Here is an 18,094-nt window from a genome sequence, read left to right as displayed (position 1 = left end):
TGAATGGCTCTTAGGGAGAGCCAGCATGGACACAGCAACCCAAATGGCCGTCTCCTATGCTGTGACCATTCCATGATTCCTCTGATTCTTAAAGATAAGGATTTCAGAAGTAGGCTGTGAAGTAAGACCTTCAGCAGTAATATTCTTTCGCAGTTTAAAACATGCAAACCAACAAAATAAAGACTGCTGATGTTCTGTTGATTCAGTTTTTGTAACATGAAACACATTTTTAGTTCTTTCTTTTGTCTTGCAGAGCTTATCTCACTGTGAACTGATCACAGATGATGGTATCCGTCACCTAAGCAACAGTCCATGTGGCCATGAAAGACTGCAGGTTGTAGAACTAGACAACTGTCCCCTCATCACTGATGTGACACTTGAACATCTGAAGAGCTGTCACAACCTGGAGAGAATAGAATTGTACGACTGTCAGCAAGTCACTCGGGCAGGAATCAAAAGAATAAGGGTAAAGAACAACTTTGGCTCAACTTTATTTTTGACGAGAGGTGTCTATAAGAAGTCAACAATTGAACTTTAGTGCTTGGGTTGAGTGGTAAATGCAACAACTGATATTGTACTGAGACACATAGACCAGGCATGTCTTAGGTTTGATGCCCATCTGATCTGTGTTAGCTGATTTGAGCAGGCCAATGCAAAATGTTCCTTTCCAGAACTGAACTCGAATGGTGAAAACAGATGAGCTTCTTCGTATTTACCATCCAGTGACCCTTCCCTGTAGTATGCTTGTGTAGACATCAGGTGAGGAGAGATTAACCTGAACACTGATATGATCTGTGGTTAATTACTCCATGAATAGTACTTCTTTGAAGTAACCCATGGGGAAGAGACAGAAGGGTCATCACCAAAAGAGGAGAGAAGGGGAATTCTGGTCAAGAGATACATCAGAGTGAGCAAAAAGAAACTTGTCTATACAGTCGAGTATCCTTTATCTGAAAACCGAATTATTTGAACCTCATTGACCTTTAGCACAGGAAGTCTAGTTTGTCTGCACTGTTTATCTTGCAATTTTTGTGGTGAACATGTCAAAAAGAAACTTATTACAAGTACCCTGCATTTATTATTGTGATACATCTTACTTTCCTAGCAATTTTATTTACTTTAGACTATAGCTAGTCTAGGCTATTGTAATGTAAATTTATATACAGTATCCAAAAACCAAAATTATCTGAAATCCGTAATGCAATCTGCCCCGAGTGTTTCAGATAAAGGATACTCAACCTACATATTTGTGTAAATGCTGAATTCTTCAGCTAGAAATTAGTCTCTGGGGGCTATGTGAAACAGGCAGTATCAGATCAGCTGGCCACTTTACGCAGTGTCTGATATTTAATTCCACTGACTGCAATAGAACTGAATATCAAGCATTGTGTATAGCAGGCGGCCAATCCAACACCACCTGTGATAAATTTCTAGCCCCTTAGGTCTAGACATTTTATATTATGTGCAGTGTAGGGAGCCTGATATAAAACAAAGATGAGAGGTTTCTCTGCAACTTAACACCAACTCGTTGATTTTCTGATACGAAAAATGCACAATACATATTTCTATAGTGCATTTCTGCACCTTTTACTTACACAAGCCTGGAAAGTGTAGACCTAAATAGAAAGATATTTACATGCCTCGTTAGCCTTGATTTTTGTAAGGGGATGGGAAAGGCCTCTGAGAGCCTGAGAGCAGGTGGTGAACCCAGACATGAACCTGAAATTCAGTCAGGCAGTCAACACAGATTTTGGGAATGAAGAGCATGCTTGACGATGGAACTCTTTGAGGAGTGACACTTACTGTATAGGGAAATTGTGTGAAAAATGAACTTGGAATTGTACTGGTTTTTCCACTAAAATCTTACTTGGATGATCACAAAACTAATACCTTCCATGAACCAGTTCAGTTGGACAGCATAACAGAACATAATCATTATTTTATTTTTACTAACAAGTATTCTTTGAGGTATTTAAGAGTGGTAATCTGTTGCGGTTTTATTAATGCAGCTGAAAATGAAATCATTACCAAGAATAAGCATTTTAATAAGGGCGTTCAGTACTAAGCCAGATTTAAAAGCATTGAAAATGACTTTTTAAAAAAACCATACTGAATCATTAATTCCATCAGTGTACACTAGTCAGTTTCTTAATAAACTAAATATATTGATATAAGAAAACACCTAATTCATGTCTGTGCACCTAAGAAAATTTGCACAATTTGAAGAGTTTTCCTGAACCAGCATCATCTCGCAAGTTCAACATGGGGGCATGGCCAATTCTGATCGGGCAGATTGAACCAGCGTCAAAGCTTGTGGATAACACAAACCTTTGAAATTTTGCATGTATATTTCACTATATTTTGTGCTGGTTTAGTTGATTCCACTCGGATTATGCTGATATAACTAGCAGAATCGAAACCACAGATTGTTTCCAATGTTTGATGAATTTAAACAATGCGACATAAATCTGAGATAAAAGCAAAAAACTGCGAATGCTGGAAATCCAAAACAAAAACAAATACCTGGAAAAACTCAGCAGGTCTGACAGCATCTGCGGGGAGGAACACAGTCAACGTTTCGAGTCCGCATGACTCTGTTGAAGAGTCATGCGGACTCGAAACGTTGACTGTGTTCCTCTCCGCAGATGCTGTCAGACCGACATCGATCTGAACTGTTTAGGATAGAGAACAGGAGAAGCTGTTTTACATAAGAGGGTTATGAGGCTGTGGCATGCACTACCTGCATTAGTGATTGAAGCTGAAACTGTGTTAACACTATGAGAATGGATGTGTTTAAAGAGCTATGGCATATGTCTGTGCTAAAAGCCGATTCTGAAGGAAATATAATGTTGAACATTCCAATGTTAAAATGTTTTTAAATTACAATCATAATATGTGCCTTAAACAGATGCTTAAAATGTAGATTACAGAATTTGCCGTGAAGTTTTTCACGTTTTTTGTTACTAAGGAGTATATTGTTCCTTTTGATCCTAATAATTTACTCCCTTTGCTGTATGTATTCTCTTATGATCCAGTGACCCACATTTCCAGAGCACATTCCAAAACTTCTGAGATTTTAAGTTTTGCTCAGTCCTCTGTTTGTTTTCAGTCATTTATGAACAGGTCATGGTTTGGTAATCATTAGTTAGTATTTAAATTAAAAATTCTCCTTTTTATTTAGACTCATAGACGTCTACAGCGCAGAAGGAGGCCATTCGGCCTATTGTGTTCTTGCCAGTCAACAAACATCCGACTACACTAATCCCATTTTCTAGTGCTTGGCCCATAGCCCTGGAGGCTATGGCAAGACAAGTGAATATCTAAATACTTCTTAAATGTTACGAGAGTTTCTGACTCAGCCACCCTTTCAGGCAGTGAGTTCCAGACTTCCGCCACCCTCTGGGTGAAAAATATTTCTCCTCCACTCCCCTCTTATCCTTCTACCTCTTGCCTTAACTCTATGTCCCCTGGTTATTGACCCCTCTACGAATGGAAAAAGTGCCTTCCTATCCACTCTATCTATGCCCCTCATAATCTTATACACCTCTATCAGGTCCCCTCTCAACCTTTGCTGCTCCAGCGAAAACAACCCCAGCCTATCCAATCTTTCCTCATAGCTCAGACCCTCCAGCCCAGGCAGCATCCTGGTAAATCTCCTCTGCACCCTCTCCAGTGCAATCACATCCTTCCTATAATGCGGTGACCAGAACTGCACACAGTACTCCAGTTGTGGCCTAACCAGCATTTTATACAGTTCCAGATAACCTCCCTGCTCTTGTATTCTATGCCTTGGCTAATAAAGGCAAGTATCCCACCATGCTTAATCATCTTATCTAGCTACCCTGCTATCTTCACTGATCTGTGGACATGCACACCAAGGTCTTTCTGATCTTCAGTACTTTCCAGGGTCCTACCATTCATAGTGTAATCCCTTGACTTGCTAGCCCTCCCCAAGTGCGTTACCTCATACTTTTTTAGGTTAAATTCCATTTGCCACTGCTCTGCCCACCTGACCAGTCCATTGATATCCTCCTGCAGATTACGGCTATCCTCCTCATTATTTACCACCCTACCAATTTTCATGTCATCCGCAAACTTCTTGATCATACCCCCTACTTTTAAGTTCAAATCATTTATGTACACCACAAACAGCAAGGACCCCAGCACCGAGCCCTGTGGAACCCCACTGGAAACAGACTTCCAATCACAGAAACATCCCTCTATCATCACCCTCTGCTCCCTGCCTCTCATCCAATTTTGGATCCAATGTGCCACTTTGCCTTGGATCCCATGGGCTCTTACTTTCTTGAATAGTCTGCCATGAGGGACCTCATCAAAAGCCTTGCTAAAGTCCATGTAGACCACATCAAATGCATTACCCTCATCAACACTTCTGGTTACCTCCTCAAAAAATTTGATCAAATTTGTCAATCACAACCTTCCCTTAACAAATCCATGCTATCTGTGATTAATCCATGTCTCTCCAAGTGCAGATATATTCTGTCCCTCAGAATTCTTTCTAGTAACTTCCCCACCACCAAGGTTAGACTGACCGGCCTGTAATTCCCTGGTCTATCCCTTCCTCCCTTTATTAATAATGGAACAACATTAGCAGTCCTCCAGTCCTCTGGCATATCACCTGTAGCCAGAGAGGATTTGAAAATTACTGCTTGGGCCCCTGATATCGCTTCCCTTGCCTCCCTCAACAGCCTGGGGTACATCTCATCCGGGCCTGTGGATTTATCCACTTTTAAGGCCGCTTAACCTGCTTGTACTCTCTTGCTCTCTCTCGCTCTATGTTGATTGCCTGTAATATTTCACAGTCCTCCACCCTGATGTCTATATTGCATCATCCTTTTCCATTGTGAAGACTGACGCAAAGTATTCATTGAGGACTGTACCCATGTCTCCTGGGTCCACACGCATATTACCTCTATGGTCCCTAATTGACTCTGCTCTTTATATATTTAAAAAACCCCTTTTGGGTTTTCCTTTATTCTACCCATCAATGTTTTCTCATGCACTCTCTTAGCTTTCCTAATTTCCTTTTTAAGTTCGTCCCTGCGCTTTTTATACTCGTCTAGGGACTCTGCTGTATTGAGCCCTTGGTATCTTCCATAAGCTTCTCTTTTCTTTTAAGACATGTGTAGGGAAAGATTTCCACTGTTGGCTGGTTATAGCAAAATTGTAAACACACGCCTAAAAATAATTTACGTTTTTACAATAAATAGTAAACAACTAATTACCACCTTGACACCCAAATAAGAACTATTCTGAATGATACTTTGCTACCAAAGTGCAACACTGAGACCAACCAAAAGAGATGGGAGCAAAGTAATGACCATTATTCATTATACAGAAGAACCATGTGGCTAAACATGGGACACTCTTGTACCTACCTAAAGAAAAATTAAAAATAAAAGCTTCCTTGACCATTTTCTGAAGGGCCACTGTTCCTTTCAATACAACTGGTTAGGCTGCTCCATGCTGCACAGTGCATATTCCACCCATTTAATCTTGAAAATTGTCATCAAGGACTGAAAAATGCATGACACAGGTCTTGGGTTTCAGAGGGCTCCTTCATCCGATATTTTTTTCTCTCTAATTGCTTGCTGCAAGGCAAGAAATAGATGGCTGGCAATTGAAAATCACTCCCCAGTGTACAAAGAGTGCTGTGTGTGAATACAGTGTACTGCTATTTCAAATTGCCTTAGATTCCCGTTACCCTGGCTCGCAAATAAAAAGCAACATGTTGGTTGAAATATCAGAACAGAGGGCAATCGATGCCTTTAGAATCTCCATGTTAGTCACTTTATTCAGCGAAAGAAGTATAGCAAGGAAGAAATTTGAGGAATCCATGTGAAAGTAGAGAGAAAACCAATGTAACAGAAAAAGAAGGTATGCAAACCTTCAGAGAAATGAAGGAAGTCTTCTAAAACCACATGATATTGAGAGAATGCAGAGAAATTGCATATACAAAAGAATTCATGAGATGGAAAGAAAGATAAATGCAAATATGATAATGGAGAAAAGCCACAAGAAAGAGAATATGCTGGATATGTATTAGGGGAGCTGCAGAAAAAAAGATGACTGGTGTGATTCCTAGCTTGCTGTTTCATATTAGTCGTTAGTTTCATTTTCATGTTGCCCATCAGTGTCGTGTACTTTTGTACTTTTTTTCCACATAGGTAGTACTCTTCTGTCAACTATTTGTAATTCCTTCATAAATCGTTATACAGCTCATTCAAACCCAGTTTCATTTCTAGTATAGAGATTATTATTTTATTCCAGTGTAAAACATAGATTAAAAGATTCAACAAATACAACTGATTCCAAATCTTTTCCTGTACTGCAAAAATTGTTCTGTTTTTATTTAAATTGACAGGTTACAATACTTTACTAACTCTTGTGTAGTTTAAAAATCTTGCATGCACAACCATAGCTCATTGACTCTGCCATCTAACAATGTCTCCTGAAGGCTGATGCTTTGGATTCCTACAGTGTGAACTGGCATAATGGTAAAGGAGGCCATTAAAGTGGGAACAACAATAAGGAATGTGGTACCACCCCCACTAGAGCTGTACTTTGAACATCCCCACCCCGTTTCTCCCCCCCCCCCACCCCCTTTTTTTTCAATAATTTATATAGATTCTTCTTTCCCCACCTATTTCCATTATTTTTAAATCTAAACTAAAACCTTGTTAGTCTTTCCACCCCACCCCCACTAGAGCTGTACTTTGAATATCCTGTCTTCCATTCTTAATTAGCACTTTTCTCAGACAAATGTCACCACCTTCAACACCTCTTTGACCCTTTTGTCTGTGACATCTTTTGATTATCTGCTCATCTCCACAATCACCACACCCTCAATGTGTCTCTCCCCCCACCCCCCCCACCCACCTTAAACCAATTTATATTTCTCCCTTCTTCTAACTATGCTTCAGTTCTGCCGAAGGGCCATGAAGGCTCGAAACGTTAACTGATTTCTTCTCCGCCGATGCTGCCAGACCTGCTGAGTTTTTCCAGGTAATTCTGTTTTTGTTTTGGATTTCCAGCATCCGCAGTAGCTTTTAGCTTTTTGTTTTTATATAAGGAATGTGGTAGTGGTTGAAGATAGTGTAATCAGATGCTGTTAACCACAGCCTTGACCTAGAGTTCCAAAGCCTGTGTTGCCTGTCCAAGGCCAGGGCATCATCTTATGGTTGGAGAAGAACTTTGAGGGGGAGAATCCAATTGTTGTGGTCCATGTAGGAACCAATGACGGAACTAGGAATGAGGTTCTACTGAGGGAGTTTGAGGAACAAGGACACAAATTAAAAATTAATAATCTCTGGAGTACTACCTGAGTCATGTGAAAATTGGCATAAGGTCAAAGAGATTAGAGGTTTAAACGCCTGGCTGAAAGAGTGACGTGGAAGGCAGGGGTTTCAATTCGTTGGGCACTGGCACCATTTCTGGGGAAAGAGGGAGCTGTTCCTTTGGGACATAACCCACTTAAACTAGGCTGAGACCGGTATCCTGGCAAGTTGAATAACTAGTAGATAGGGTGATATAAATTAATCAGGGGACGGTGGGTTCCGATAAGGGTAAATTCATAAGAGAAGAGTCTGTTGAGCAGAGTAGTTATTGGGTAAAATCAAGCAGATTGTATCAGAAAGTTATAGGGAGTTTAACTGTAAAAGGGCTTTAGCAACTAAGGCCACATCAAAGAAAAATAGTAAAGAGTCGAACTTAAAGGTGTTATATCTGAATCTATGAAGCATTTGTAACAAGACAGATGAATTAATGGCACAAAAAGAGGTAAATGGGTATGATTCAATAGCCATTACTGAGATGTGGTTGTAGGGTAATCAAAGTTGGTAGTTAACTATTCCAGGGTACTTGATTTTTTAAAAGATAGGCAAAATGAAAATGGAGCTTAGGTAGCCCTGATAAAGGATGAGTTAAAGGCAGTAGGCAGAAAGGATCTGAGCCTCAAATTAGGATGTAGAATCTGTATGGATGGAGCTGTGGAATACCAAAAGGTAGAAAACATTGGTGGTTCTTGTTTATGTGCCCCCCTAACAGTAATCATTGTATTGGACAGATTATAATTCAGAAAATTATTTGAGCATATAAGAAGGGTGAGGTAAAAATTGTGGGAAACTTTCTTCATCTTGTAGACTGGCAAATCAAATTGGCAGAGCCACTTGGAGGAAGAGTTTGTGGAATGCATTCAAAGCAGTTTTCTAGAACAGTAAGTTGAGGAACCTACAAGCTAGGTCTAGTATTGGGTAACGAGACTGGGCTAATTCGAAATCCCTTCTAGTAAAGGAGCCTTTGGAGAAGAGTGATCATAATATGGTAGAATTTCATGTTAATTTGAGTGTGATGTGGTTAAGTCCAAAACTATGGTAAACAAAGTCAATTACAGAGATATGGAGGTAAGTTGGCCAAGGTAGATTGGTAAATTAAATTTAAAAATGTGATGGGCAGCAAACAGTCACATAAAGACTCAGTTAAAGAAAAGGAATCACAATTCTCAACTAATAAACATTCCCTTGAGGATTGAAAGCTTGACTGGGAAAATGGTAGAGCCCTGGCTAACTAGAGAAGTCAGAGATCGAATTAGATTTAAGGAAGAAGCTTACAATTTTGCCAAAAGAGTAGGAAGCCTGAAAATTTGGGAGGATTTTAAAATCACAAAGCATACCTAAGAAATTGATGGAGGGAGAAAATAGAATGAGAGTAAGCTAGCAAGAGCTATAAAAAGAGATTGTAAGAGCTTTTACACAAATACAAAAGGGAAGAATGAAAGGACATTTGGGTCCCTTTGAGACAGAGACAGGAGAAATTATAAGTGAAGAAATTGCAGGCTGTATACAAATATTTCCTGTCTTTACAGTAGAAGACACATCATACTGTGAATTCTGGGAAAGCAAGGGTCTAATGAGAGTTAGAAACTTTAGTATTAGTAGCAAAGAGTATTAAAGACATTAATGGGTCTAAAAGCTGACAAATCCCCTGGACCCTAATGGTCTACACCCTAGAGGCGGTTGCTGAGATAGTGGATGCATTGGCTTTGATTTTCCATAATTCCCTAGATTCTAGAATGGTCCCTGTGGATTGGAAGGCAGTAAACATAGTACTGCTGTTCAAGAAAGGAGGAAGAGTGCAAAAATGAACTATAGACCAGTAAACCTGACATCAGTAGTAGGGAAGATGCTAGAATCTATTGAATGTGTGGTAACAGGCCACTTAGAAAATCACACTGATTTTTTTTTTCTTTCATGGGATGTGGGTGTTGCTGGCAAGGCCAGCATTTGTTGCCCACTTCTAATTGCCCTTGAGAAGGTGGAGGTGAGCCACCGCCTTGAACTGCTGCAGTCCATCTGGTGCAGGTACACCCACAGTGCTGCTGCGAAGGGCATCTCATGATTTTGATCCCGCGACAATGAAGGAACAGTGATATGGTTCCAAATCGGGATGGTGTGTGGCTTGGAGGCCTTGTCCTTCTAGATGCTAGAGGTCAGGGGTTTGGAAGGTGCTGTTAAAGGAGCCTTTGTGAGTTGCTGCAGTGCATACTGTATACAGTACACACTGCTGCCACTGTACATCAGTGAGTGTACGTTTAAGTTGGTGGATGGTGTGCTGGTCGAGCTTCTTGAGTATTATTGGAGCCACACTCATCCAAGCAAGTAATGAGTCAGAGTGCGTTACTCCTCCCAAATTTACAGCGTATAACCTCCTCTTGTAGCCACAGTATTTACATGGCTGGTCCAGTTCAGTTACTGGTCAATGGGGAGTTGCTTAGATTCTTTCTTGTTAGACATGGTCATTGAATGGCAAATGTGCAGCACGGATGTTACTTGCCACTTATCAGCCCAAGCCTGAATGCTGTGCCGGTCTTGCTGCATATTGGCTCGGACTGCTTCAGTAGCTGAGGAGTCATAAATCGTACTGAACGTTGTGCAATCATTGGTGAACATCCCCACTTCTGACCTTGTGATGAAGGGAATTCATTGATGAAACAGCTGAAGATGGTTGGGCCTAGGACACTACCCTGAGGAACTCCTACAGTGATGTCCTGGAAATTAGATGATTGGCTTTCAACCACAACCATCTTTCTTCGTGCTAGATATGACTCCAACAAGTGGGGAGTTTTCCCCTGATTCCCATTGACTTCAATTTTGCTAGGGCTCCTTGATGCCACACCCAGTCAAGTGGACAGAATCACCACTGCTTTATGAAATTGTTTGACAAATCTATTAAATAATGTTTTGTGGGTAACTAGCAGGGTAGATAAGGGGAGCCAGTGGATGTAGTATATTTTGATTTTCAGAAGGTACCACTCAAAAGGTTGCTGCACAAAATTAGGGCTCATGGGATTAGGAGTGATATATTAGCATGAATTTAGGATTGATTAACCTACAGAAAACAGAGTAGAAATCAACAGATTATTTTCAGGATGGCAGGGTGTAACTAGTAGAATGCCACAAGGATCAGTGCATGAGCCTCTGCTATTGACTATCTTTATCAATTTCTTTGAGGGGCATGAGTGCAATATATCAGTGCTTGCTGTCAATACAAGGCTAGATTGGAAAGTAAGCTGCAAAGAGTTATAGACTGGTTAAGTGATTGGGCAAGTAAGTGGCAGAAAAGGTATAAATGTGGATGAACGTGAAATTATCCACTTCGGGAGGAAGAACGGAAGAACTGAATTTTTTGTAGATGAGACACAAGTAAGTGCTAGTATTCAGAAGTATTTGGGGGTCCTTGTGTAAAAGTCACAAAGTTAATATGCAGGTACAACCAGCTGTAAGGAGGGCCAGTGGTATGTTAACCTGTAATGCAAGGCTTCAGGGGAGGTGGGGAAGAGGGGGGAGGGTGGACTTGCAATTTTATAGGGCTTTGGTGAGATGCACCTGCTGTACTGCGTACAGTTTTTGTCTGCTTACCTGAGGAAGTATATACTTGCCTTAGGCAGGTGCAATGAAGATTCACTAATTTAGTTTTTGGGTTGAAAGTGCTGTGCAGCAAAGAGACATTGAGTAAAACAGTCTTATGTTCATCTAAGTTTAGAAGAATGATAAGTGACCTCAAATGCATAAAATTCTCAGAGGGCATGATGAGGCTGTTCCGGTTTTTTTTTACAAAGTGCTTTTCTTTAAGTCGTTCTTGGGATGTGAGCATTGCTGGCAAGGACAACGTTTATTGCCCATCTCTAATTGCCTTTGCCTTTCACCACCTCAATGTTCAAAGCACTTTACAGTCAATTCGGTACTTTTGAATTATAGTCACTGTTATAATGTAGGAAATACAATAGTTCACTTGTACAGGGAAGACTCCCACACGCAGCAATGTGAAGCAGTGTCATCGATTTTTTACATCCAGCTTGAAGAGCAGATGTGGCCCTTGGTTTAATGTCTCATTTGCAAGATGGTACCTTTGACACTGCAATAATTTCTCAGTACTGCACCTGGTGTCAACCTAGCTTTTGTGCTCAAGGGCAGAAATTTTTGCTCGGTGGGCAGGCGCGCACCTGACCTGCTCAAGCGTGAAATGACGTGTGTTGACATTGGCTGAGCGTGCTGACATCAACACGCAGTCATGCGATAGTTCAGTCGGCGGGCGCGCTCTGGAGCCGGCAGCGCGTCCACCAACAATTAAAAGGCCTGTTCAGGCTATTAAGTAATCAATTAAATAAAATTTTTGGCTGCCTGTCCAACCTAACGGTTGGCAAGCAGGTGAAAAGGCCAAGTGGCCTTTGCATTTTTTTGGAAACCTCATCCACGGACAGGATGAAGTTTCCAAAAGCAAATGAAGATAAAATAAAAGTTTTAAAATTAAATTAATAACATGAGCAGGGACATGTGACAGAATCACATTAGGGGACATGTTTTATTACATCTTTATTTTCATTTAAAAAACAACGCATCATCTCCCTGAGGCAGCTCTGTGCCTCAGGGAGATTATGAAGTGCTCACTTGTGCGCATGCGTGAAGTTAGCGCTCGGCCCGCTTGCGTCCCCCTTGCACAGCCTGCACTCAGCGCTGCCGCTCGTGTTTCACACGGGCGGGCCTTAATTGGCCCGCCATCTTCCATGAAATCACGGTCCATTCCCAATCATGAGCAGCGGTCGGCCATCTTGACCGAGCCCACCTGCCAAAGGCAAAATTCTGCCCCAAGTTTCTGATGTGGGAGTTCAGCCCATAACCTGTGACTCAAAGGTGAGAGTGCTACCAATTGTTGGAGAGCCTAGAACTAGGGATCATTGACTCTGGATAAGGAGTTGGCTGTTTAGGACCGAGATAAGAAATATCTTCACTGAGAGGCTTATGAGTCTTTGGAATTCTTTACCCCAGAGAGCTCTGCATGTTGGGTCATTTTGTACATTCAAGACAGAGATTGTTGGATTTTTGCATACTAAAGAAATCGGGCATTATGGGGGCTAGGGCAGGTAAAGTGGAGTTAATGTAGAAATTCATCAATGATATTACTGCTTGGCTGAGCAGACTCAATGGGCCATATGGCCTACTTCTCTTTATGTATTAACATTGCAAAGGTAAATCAAAGGTTGGCATTTCTGATCATGCCTTGTAAACTTGTACTCTTGTAATGGAGAAACAATCTGCTGGAAACACTGAAATGAAAACCGAAAATGCTGATAATACTCAGCAGGTCTGACAGCACTTCTGGAGAGAGAAAATGTTTCATATAAAAGATCATCGACCTGAAACATTAACTCTGTTTTTCTCTTCACAGATGCTGCCAGACCTGCTGAGTGCAGCATTTTCTGTTTTCATTTCAGATGTCCAGCATCTTTAATATTATGTTTTTGTATTAGTCATGGAAACACTGAAAATGTTTTGTGCTCTCTTCACTCTTTCTAGGCCCATCTACCAGACATTAAGGTTCATGCTTACTTCGCCCCAGTTACCCCTCCACCTTCAGTGGGTGGCAGTGGACAACGGCTATGCAGATGCTGCATTATCCTTTGACATGAGGCTTTGAGTTCAAGAAATACTGTGAAAGTGAGTTGTTCTTGCACTGGTGATCTTGAGACTCCTAATTGGGGAAAAAGCTCTTGGAAGAAATCACTACACAACCTGATTTAACTCCACGTCAATCTTACTGAAAATAGCAAGGTTAATGGAGAAAGGTCTAAATTTGGACCAAGAGTTAAAGGGAAGGTTTGGAGTCTTTGAAATAGAATAAAGCCCCACCCATGTTGGTAATGCTTCCATTTAAAGTCCAATACAAATTCTATGTCCTCCCTGCCCTCCCCACCATTACCTTCAAAGTGATAATCATGCTGTGATGAATTCAGTGTTCAGTAATGGTGCAAACTGCTTCACTAACCAATTGCATTGTAATATGTCAGGCATGTAGCTGATGAAGTCAAATTGGTTAATGGACCCCAGGCATCAGAATATTGAAAGGTGTAAAGTTTGGGATCATTCTTTTATTTCTATACATGTAGCTGTGATATTAAAGGAAAGATCTTTGTTTGGCAGCAGTTAGGTTCACAAAATAGTGAGACTGCACTTTTTCCAATAGGGCAGACATTTTCAGTACGTGACCTGATTTGATAACTACATGTGTTGAACATCTTGTTTGAGCGGGATACAAATCGGTAGTACTTTTCTGTGAAAACGTAATCTGTTTATCTAAAGTGGCTTGCAATATTTAACTGGATCTGAATATGAATAAGGCATGATTGTTTCTAGGATTAAAGCCAATTTTAAAGCTTCATCCACATATCCCAGTAAAAGTGTAATTTTGGGATTCAGAATAAAAGACTGTATATACACAGTGGTCAGTGAATGTTTCTGTTTTCAGTCCATTTTTGCAGAGGGGCACTTTACAAGTCTTTCTACAGTAGGAATTGTAAATTCATATTAAGACATGACAGAATCAGATTAGAATTTATTTAGTCTAAATTTACCTAAAAGACCTTTTGTCTTAAATCTTGTGGTGAAAAGACAAAGTTTATATCCAAAATATTGATGATGTATACATTAGAAATTAACACAACTGGATTCTTATCAAATGTGTTTATAACTTTACTGTAAATCTTACAATCATACTACTAAAATGTAATTTTAAAAAATGGAATAAAATAATAATTACAGTTTCTTTGTCTAAGCATTTCTCTACAGTGAAATTCAGCAAGTTGTCAAACCTGATGGAATCAAAATTTAAATTTACTGTAACCTTGAAGGGGACCAATAATTTAATGAGTATGCAGTTAAATTGTAACTTTTCTATAAAAAATATTATGGGTGTGACTTCCGCACGAACAATCACAATGCTTTAGTGATGCAGGATAAAAACAGGTTTGATATCAATATTGAATCTGAGTGTATATTCAGTGCAAGTGACATTTTGGCTGTAATAATGTAAAACTATAAATTTAGCTTTCTTCTACTGTATCATTAACTATTATACATTTTTAGATTGCTGTTTTCATTAATTTATATAACTGCAGCAAAATTGTTCAATCAAATGTTTTGTGCACTTAGATTTACAGGATTTATTTTTGGTAGTTGGGTCAATTAATAGTGTTTAATAAGTTAATCACTAGCCACGTGGTTAATTGGGAATCCAATTGCATTTCGAATTGGTAAATAGAGAAAAATAGCCACTGTTAAGCATGTGTTCTGATTACTCAACTTGCATGGTGGATGCCAATGAACTTTAATCTTTTTGTGGGTTTGTTGGTAAAATGGTAAGATGAAAAGCAGAGTGTGCGAGTATTTTTTGATCGTTGAGTACTTTACTTCCTTGATTACTGCGCACTAGTAAATGTTTTAAGTAAATTTTAAAAATCTACCTCCTGAGCTGATGGCTATCATAATTTTATTCAGTCTATAAACAAATACCACACTGCAATTCATGATTCAAGTAATAAGATTTTTTTTAAATGTTCACTGTACCACTTGCACCATTTTTTAATGAGATTAAATATAAACTGTGGCTTTTCAATTATTAAACATTACATTGGATTGAGAATAGAGGATGTTTTGAATATTGATCCCCTTTTGAAATTGTACATTTCTAATTGCTCTAAAAAAGCAACACAAACCAGTCTTAGTTTGAAAAAACTGAGGATGAAGTGAAAGTACTGTAAAACTGAAATAAAAGCAAATGTTGGAAATGGCTAAATATTGCAGGCTGAGTAACTCCTGATAAAAGGTATTTTATCCAAAACATTACCTGATTTTTTTCTTCTATTTCAGCTACAGCATTTTCTGTGATTTTATTTTTCTTGGACAAGCTATTGCATATATAGCTTTGCTTTAGAAGAGGTAATATCATGGGACTAAATCATCATAATGAAATTATTAATGTAACAAGTTATAGTAAGTTATCACAATGAAGCTGGGTTCTTTGGTGTGGATGCAATTCTAATTAAATTGTAACATGTCCACTATCCTTCCATCTTTAAGACTCTTAATACCAGGGATGACTCAGTTCTGGCCACCTCTCCTAATCTGCTTCATTGGTAAAGTTCCCATTTTCTTCTCAGCTCTGTGAAGCACTTCTGGATGTTTTGCTACTTTAAAGGAAGTTGTATTTCTATCACTGGCAACTAGACTACCATTTCATAGTTGAAAACATCCTAACATTTTGAGACTTGAAAACATTAGTACTCTGACCAAGTTATATAGTAAGCATATGAAATGACCAATCCAAACTCGAGTAATATTCAGCATTGTTCAGTTTACTCTGCCACTTTAAACAGTACATTTGGTCAGCCTACAGTCAGTATTAGGCCACCTCTCTTCCTGACCATTTAAGTGATGTCATCTTGATGTAAGCCAGACAGTCACCTTTGTTTTCTATGATATTTTGACATTATATATGAGATGGTTAAATAGAATAAATGTACTTCAGTATGGTTTTCCATGCTATGGTTTGAATTGGGGGTCTCAATTTAAAGCTCTACTTTGTCTATTCCATGAAGCAAGTGCTTAAAGGTTCTATGGAAAATGCCTGCATCATTTTTTTCTATGCCTCGAGAATGGTAGAAGGAATTCAGAACAGAGCATAGAAAGTAAGCAAAAACAAAAATTGCTGGAAAAACTCAGTAGGTCTGACAGTATCTGTGGAGAGAAAGACAGTTAACGTTTCGAGTCCGTATGACTCTTCTTCAGAACTAAAGAAAAGTAAAATGTGGTGAAATATATACTGTTTAAGGGGGGGTGGGGACAGGTGAAGCTGGATAGAAGGCCAGTGATAAGTGGAGGCAAAGGAGAGATTGCGGAAGTTGTCATAAACAGCCTGGAGCTTTTCTGCCTGTTGATTTTAATAGGTGAGAAATTCCGGCCAATATCTTAACCCTCTTGTGTCATTTCTATAATGTTCGCAACACAAGTGACTCCAAACACTATTGAAAGTAGCAGCATGAAGGAACAAGTGAAACTTGTGTTTGGAGAAGTATCTTTGTGTAATGTGGCTTGCCATAATCATATGACGTCTAATGTCATCCTTGGTGTATGCAGGCTTGAGAGCAGAAGCCAATTCATCCACCACTTGGAACATGGTGTCAGGAGTGTGCTGAAGTTGAGTGGATTTTGATGGCTGTAAGAAAGCCAGCATTTGTAAGAAACAGCGGAGAATAATTAAAACTTCAGTCTGCAACTTTGTAAGGGACATTGGTCACTGGGTAAGTCAATATAGCTTTGAATATTCCTGTACCAGCACCTACAGAGATGAAGGCAGATTTGAAAATAAATTGGAAATTCTTCCAGTCTCAATGGTAGAACTATGAAATTGCCCCAGAGTTCAACAAGAAACCTGAACAAATAAGAGTAGCAACTAATTAGTGCTAGGAAAGAAGTGCTACAAGCAGTATTGCAATCTAGACCTCACTGAGGAACAGAAAAACTAGTCTACTGAAATTTTGGAGGCCTTGAAACCGACTTTGAACCCTCTACTAACCTTATTGCTGAAAAAAGAAACATGCTGTTGAAGCTTTTCATCTTGCGCTCATCAGGACAGACTTGCAAGCATATCAATAGTGAAGGGAACAACAGTTTATACTGCATGCGAAGAGAGTGCTAATTGATTGCCAAGTGGACTCTAGTAGAGGTGTTGCCATGGCGAATGCACCAGGGAACAGTTAACTGCCAAGCTTTTGTCTAAATTCAAACCAGGCATGTTGACTCTGGTCAAGGCATTGCCCTGAAGAATGAACCAGCGAATGGCTGTCCCCCAGCTTTTGTTCAGTTGAAAAAGGCGAATACATTGACATGCTCCTTCTGTCTGCAAAGGATAGGGCCTTGTGTGAATATATGTAGCTTCTAGCATACAGTGAGCCACACTGCAAGCCCGACTAATGATCTTAAATTGGTTGGCAATGTAATTCTTAGGACAATCGGGATTCTTTAGCAAGTGCTGTCCAATCGTGGAATCACAGCTACTCTTGGACACTGTTTTGCAAACACAGGCTGGTTGGTTACGGTCATTACTTTGCCTGTTGTAAACAGCCAAATGGGCATGCTATTTGATACAATCTGCCAATCGTTGGATCATAAGGTCTACAATACCTAGCATCACACTGGCACTGAAATTCGTATACCACATTACTTTGTGTGATTGGCATAGCGTCTTGTTGGCTTGACAGCAGCATCCTGTTAGTGGAGAATGCCACTTGTGTTGCTACTGCATAGTAGTAGCTTGAAACAACTTGCTTCACCTGTTGTTCAAATTTTTGAGACACCTTACCCTTCTAGAGTAATGTGAGCTACACTGGGCACTTTCAGGACCGAAAGTGGTAGGCTTAGACCCATTCATGAGTTTGCACGATTTGTAGCAAGCAATGATCTGATCAAGGTAGCCATTATCCCACAAGGATGGCTTTGATGCGCCCTATTTCAGCATCAAGCATGCATAGTGAGCAAATGGCTCCTGCCCTGCTTACGACATTGCCAATAATGCCAATCTAATAGCGCATGGAACTGTAGGAATCCCAATGTGTATATTGACCAGTGAAGGTAAGCTTGCGGTAGATAGTTGTAGAGAACCCACCGGCAGATTTTTCATCTAGCACATCGAGGAAAGGGATCTCATTTGACTGCTCCATTTCAAAGGTGAATTTGAGCACAGG

General features: G+C 39.9%; 1 protein-coding gene across 1 annotated transcript in view; it reads left to right on the top strand.

The window, feature by feature from the left end:
* Nucleotides 1-14,116, top strand: part of fbxl2 (F-box and leucine-rich repeat protein 2) — a 225,953-nt gene extending 211,837 nt beyond the window's left edge. Inside the window, exons 14-15 of the mRNA XM_078540126.1 lie at nt 254-466; nt 12,873-14,116. Of these exons, the coding sequence (XP_078396252.1) occupies nt 254-466; nt 12,873-12,980 (321 nt within the window). The 3' untranslated portion in view covers nt 12,981-14,116. The remainder of the gene's footprint in view (nt 1-253; nt 467-12,872) is intronic.
* The last annotated feature ends 3,978 nt before the right edge of the window (nt 14,117-18,094 follow it).

Source organism: Cetorhinus maximus, chromosome 4, assembly GCF_964194155.1.
Source record: "Cetorhinus maximus chromosome 4, sCetMax3.hap1.1, whole genome shotgun sequence".
NCBI lineage: Eukaryota > Metazoa > Chordata > Chondrichthyes > Lamniformes > Cetorhinidae > Cetorhinus > Cetorhinus maximus.
The sequence above is the reverse complement of the archived record's forward strand: the minus strand, read 5'-3'. Positions and strand labels throughout refer to the sequence as shown.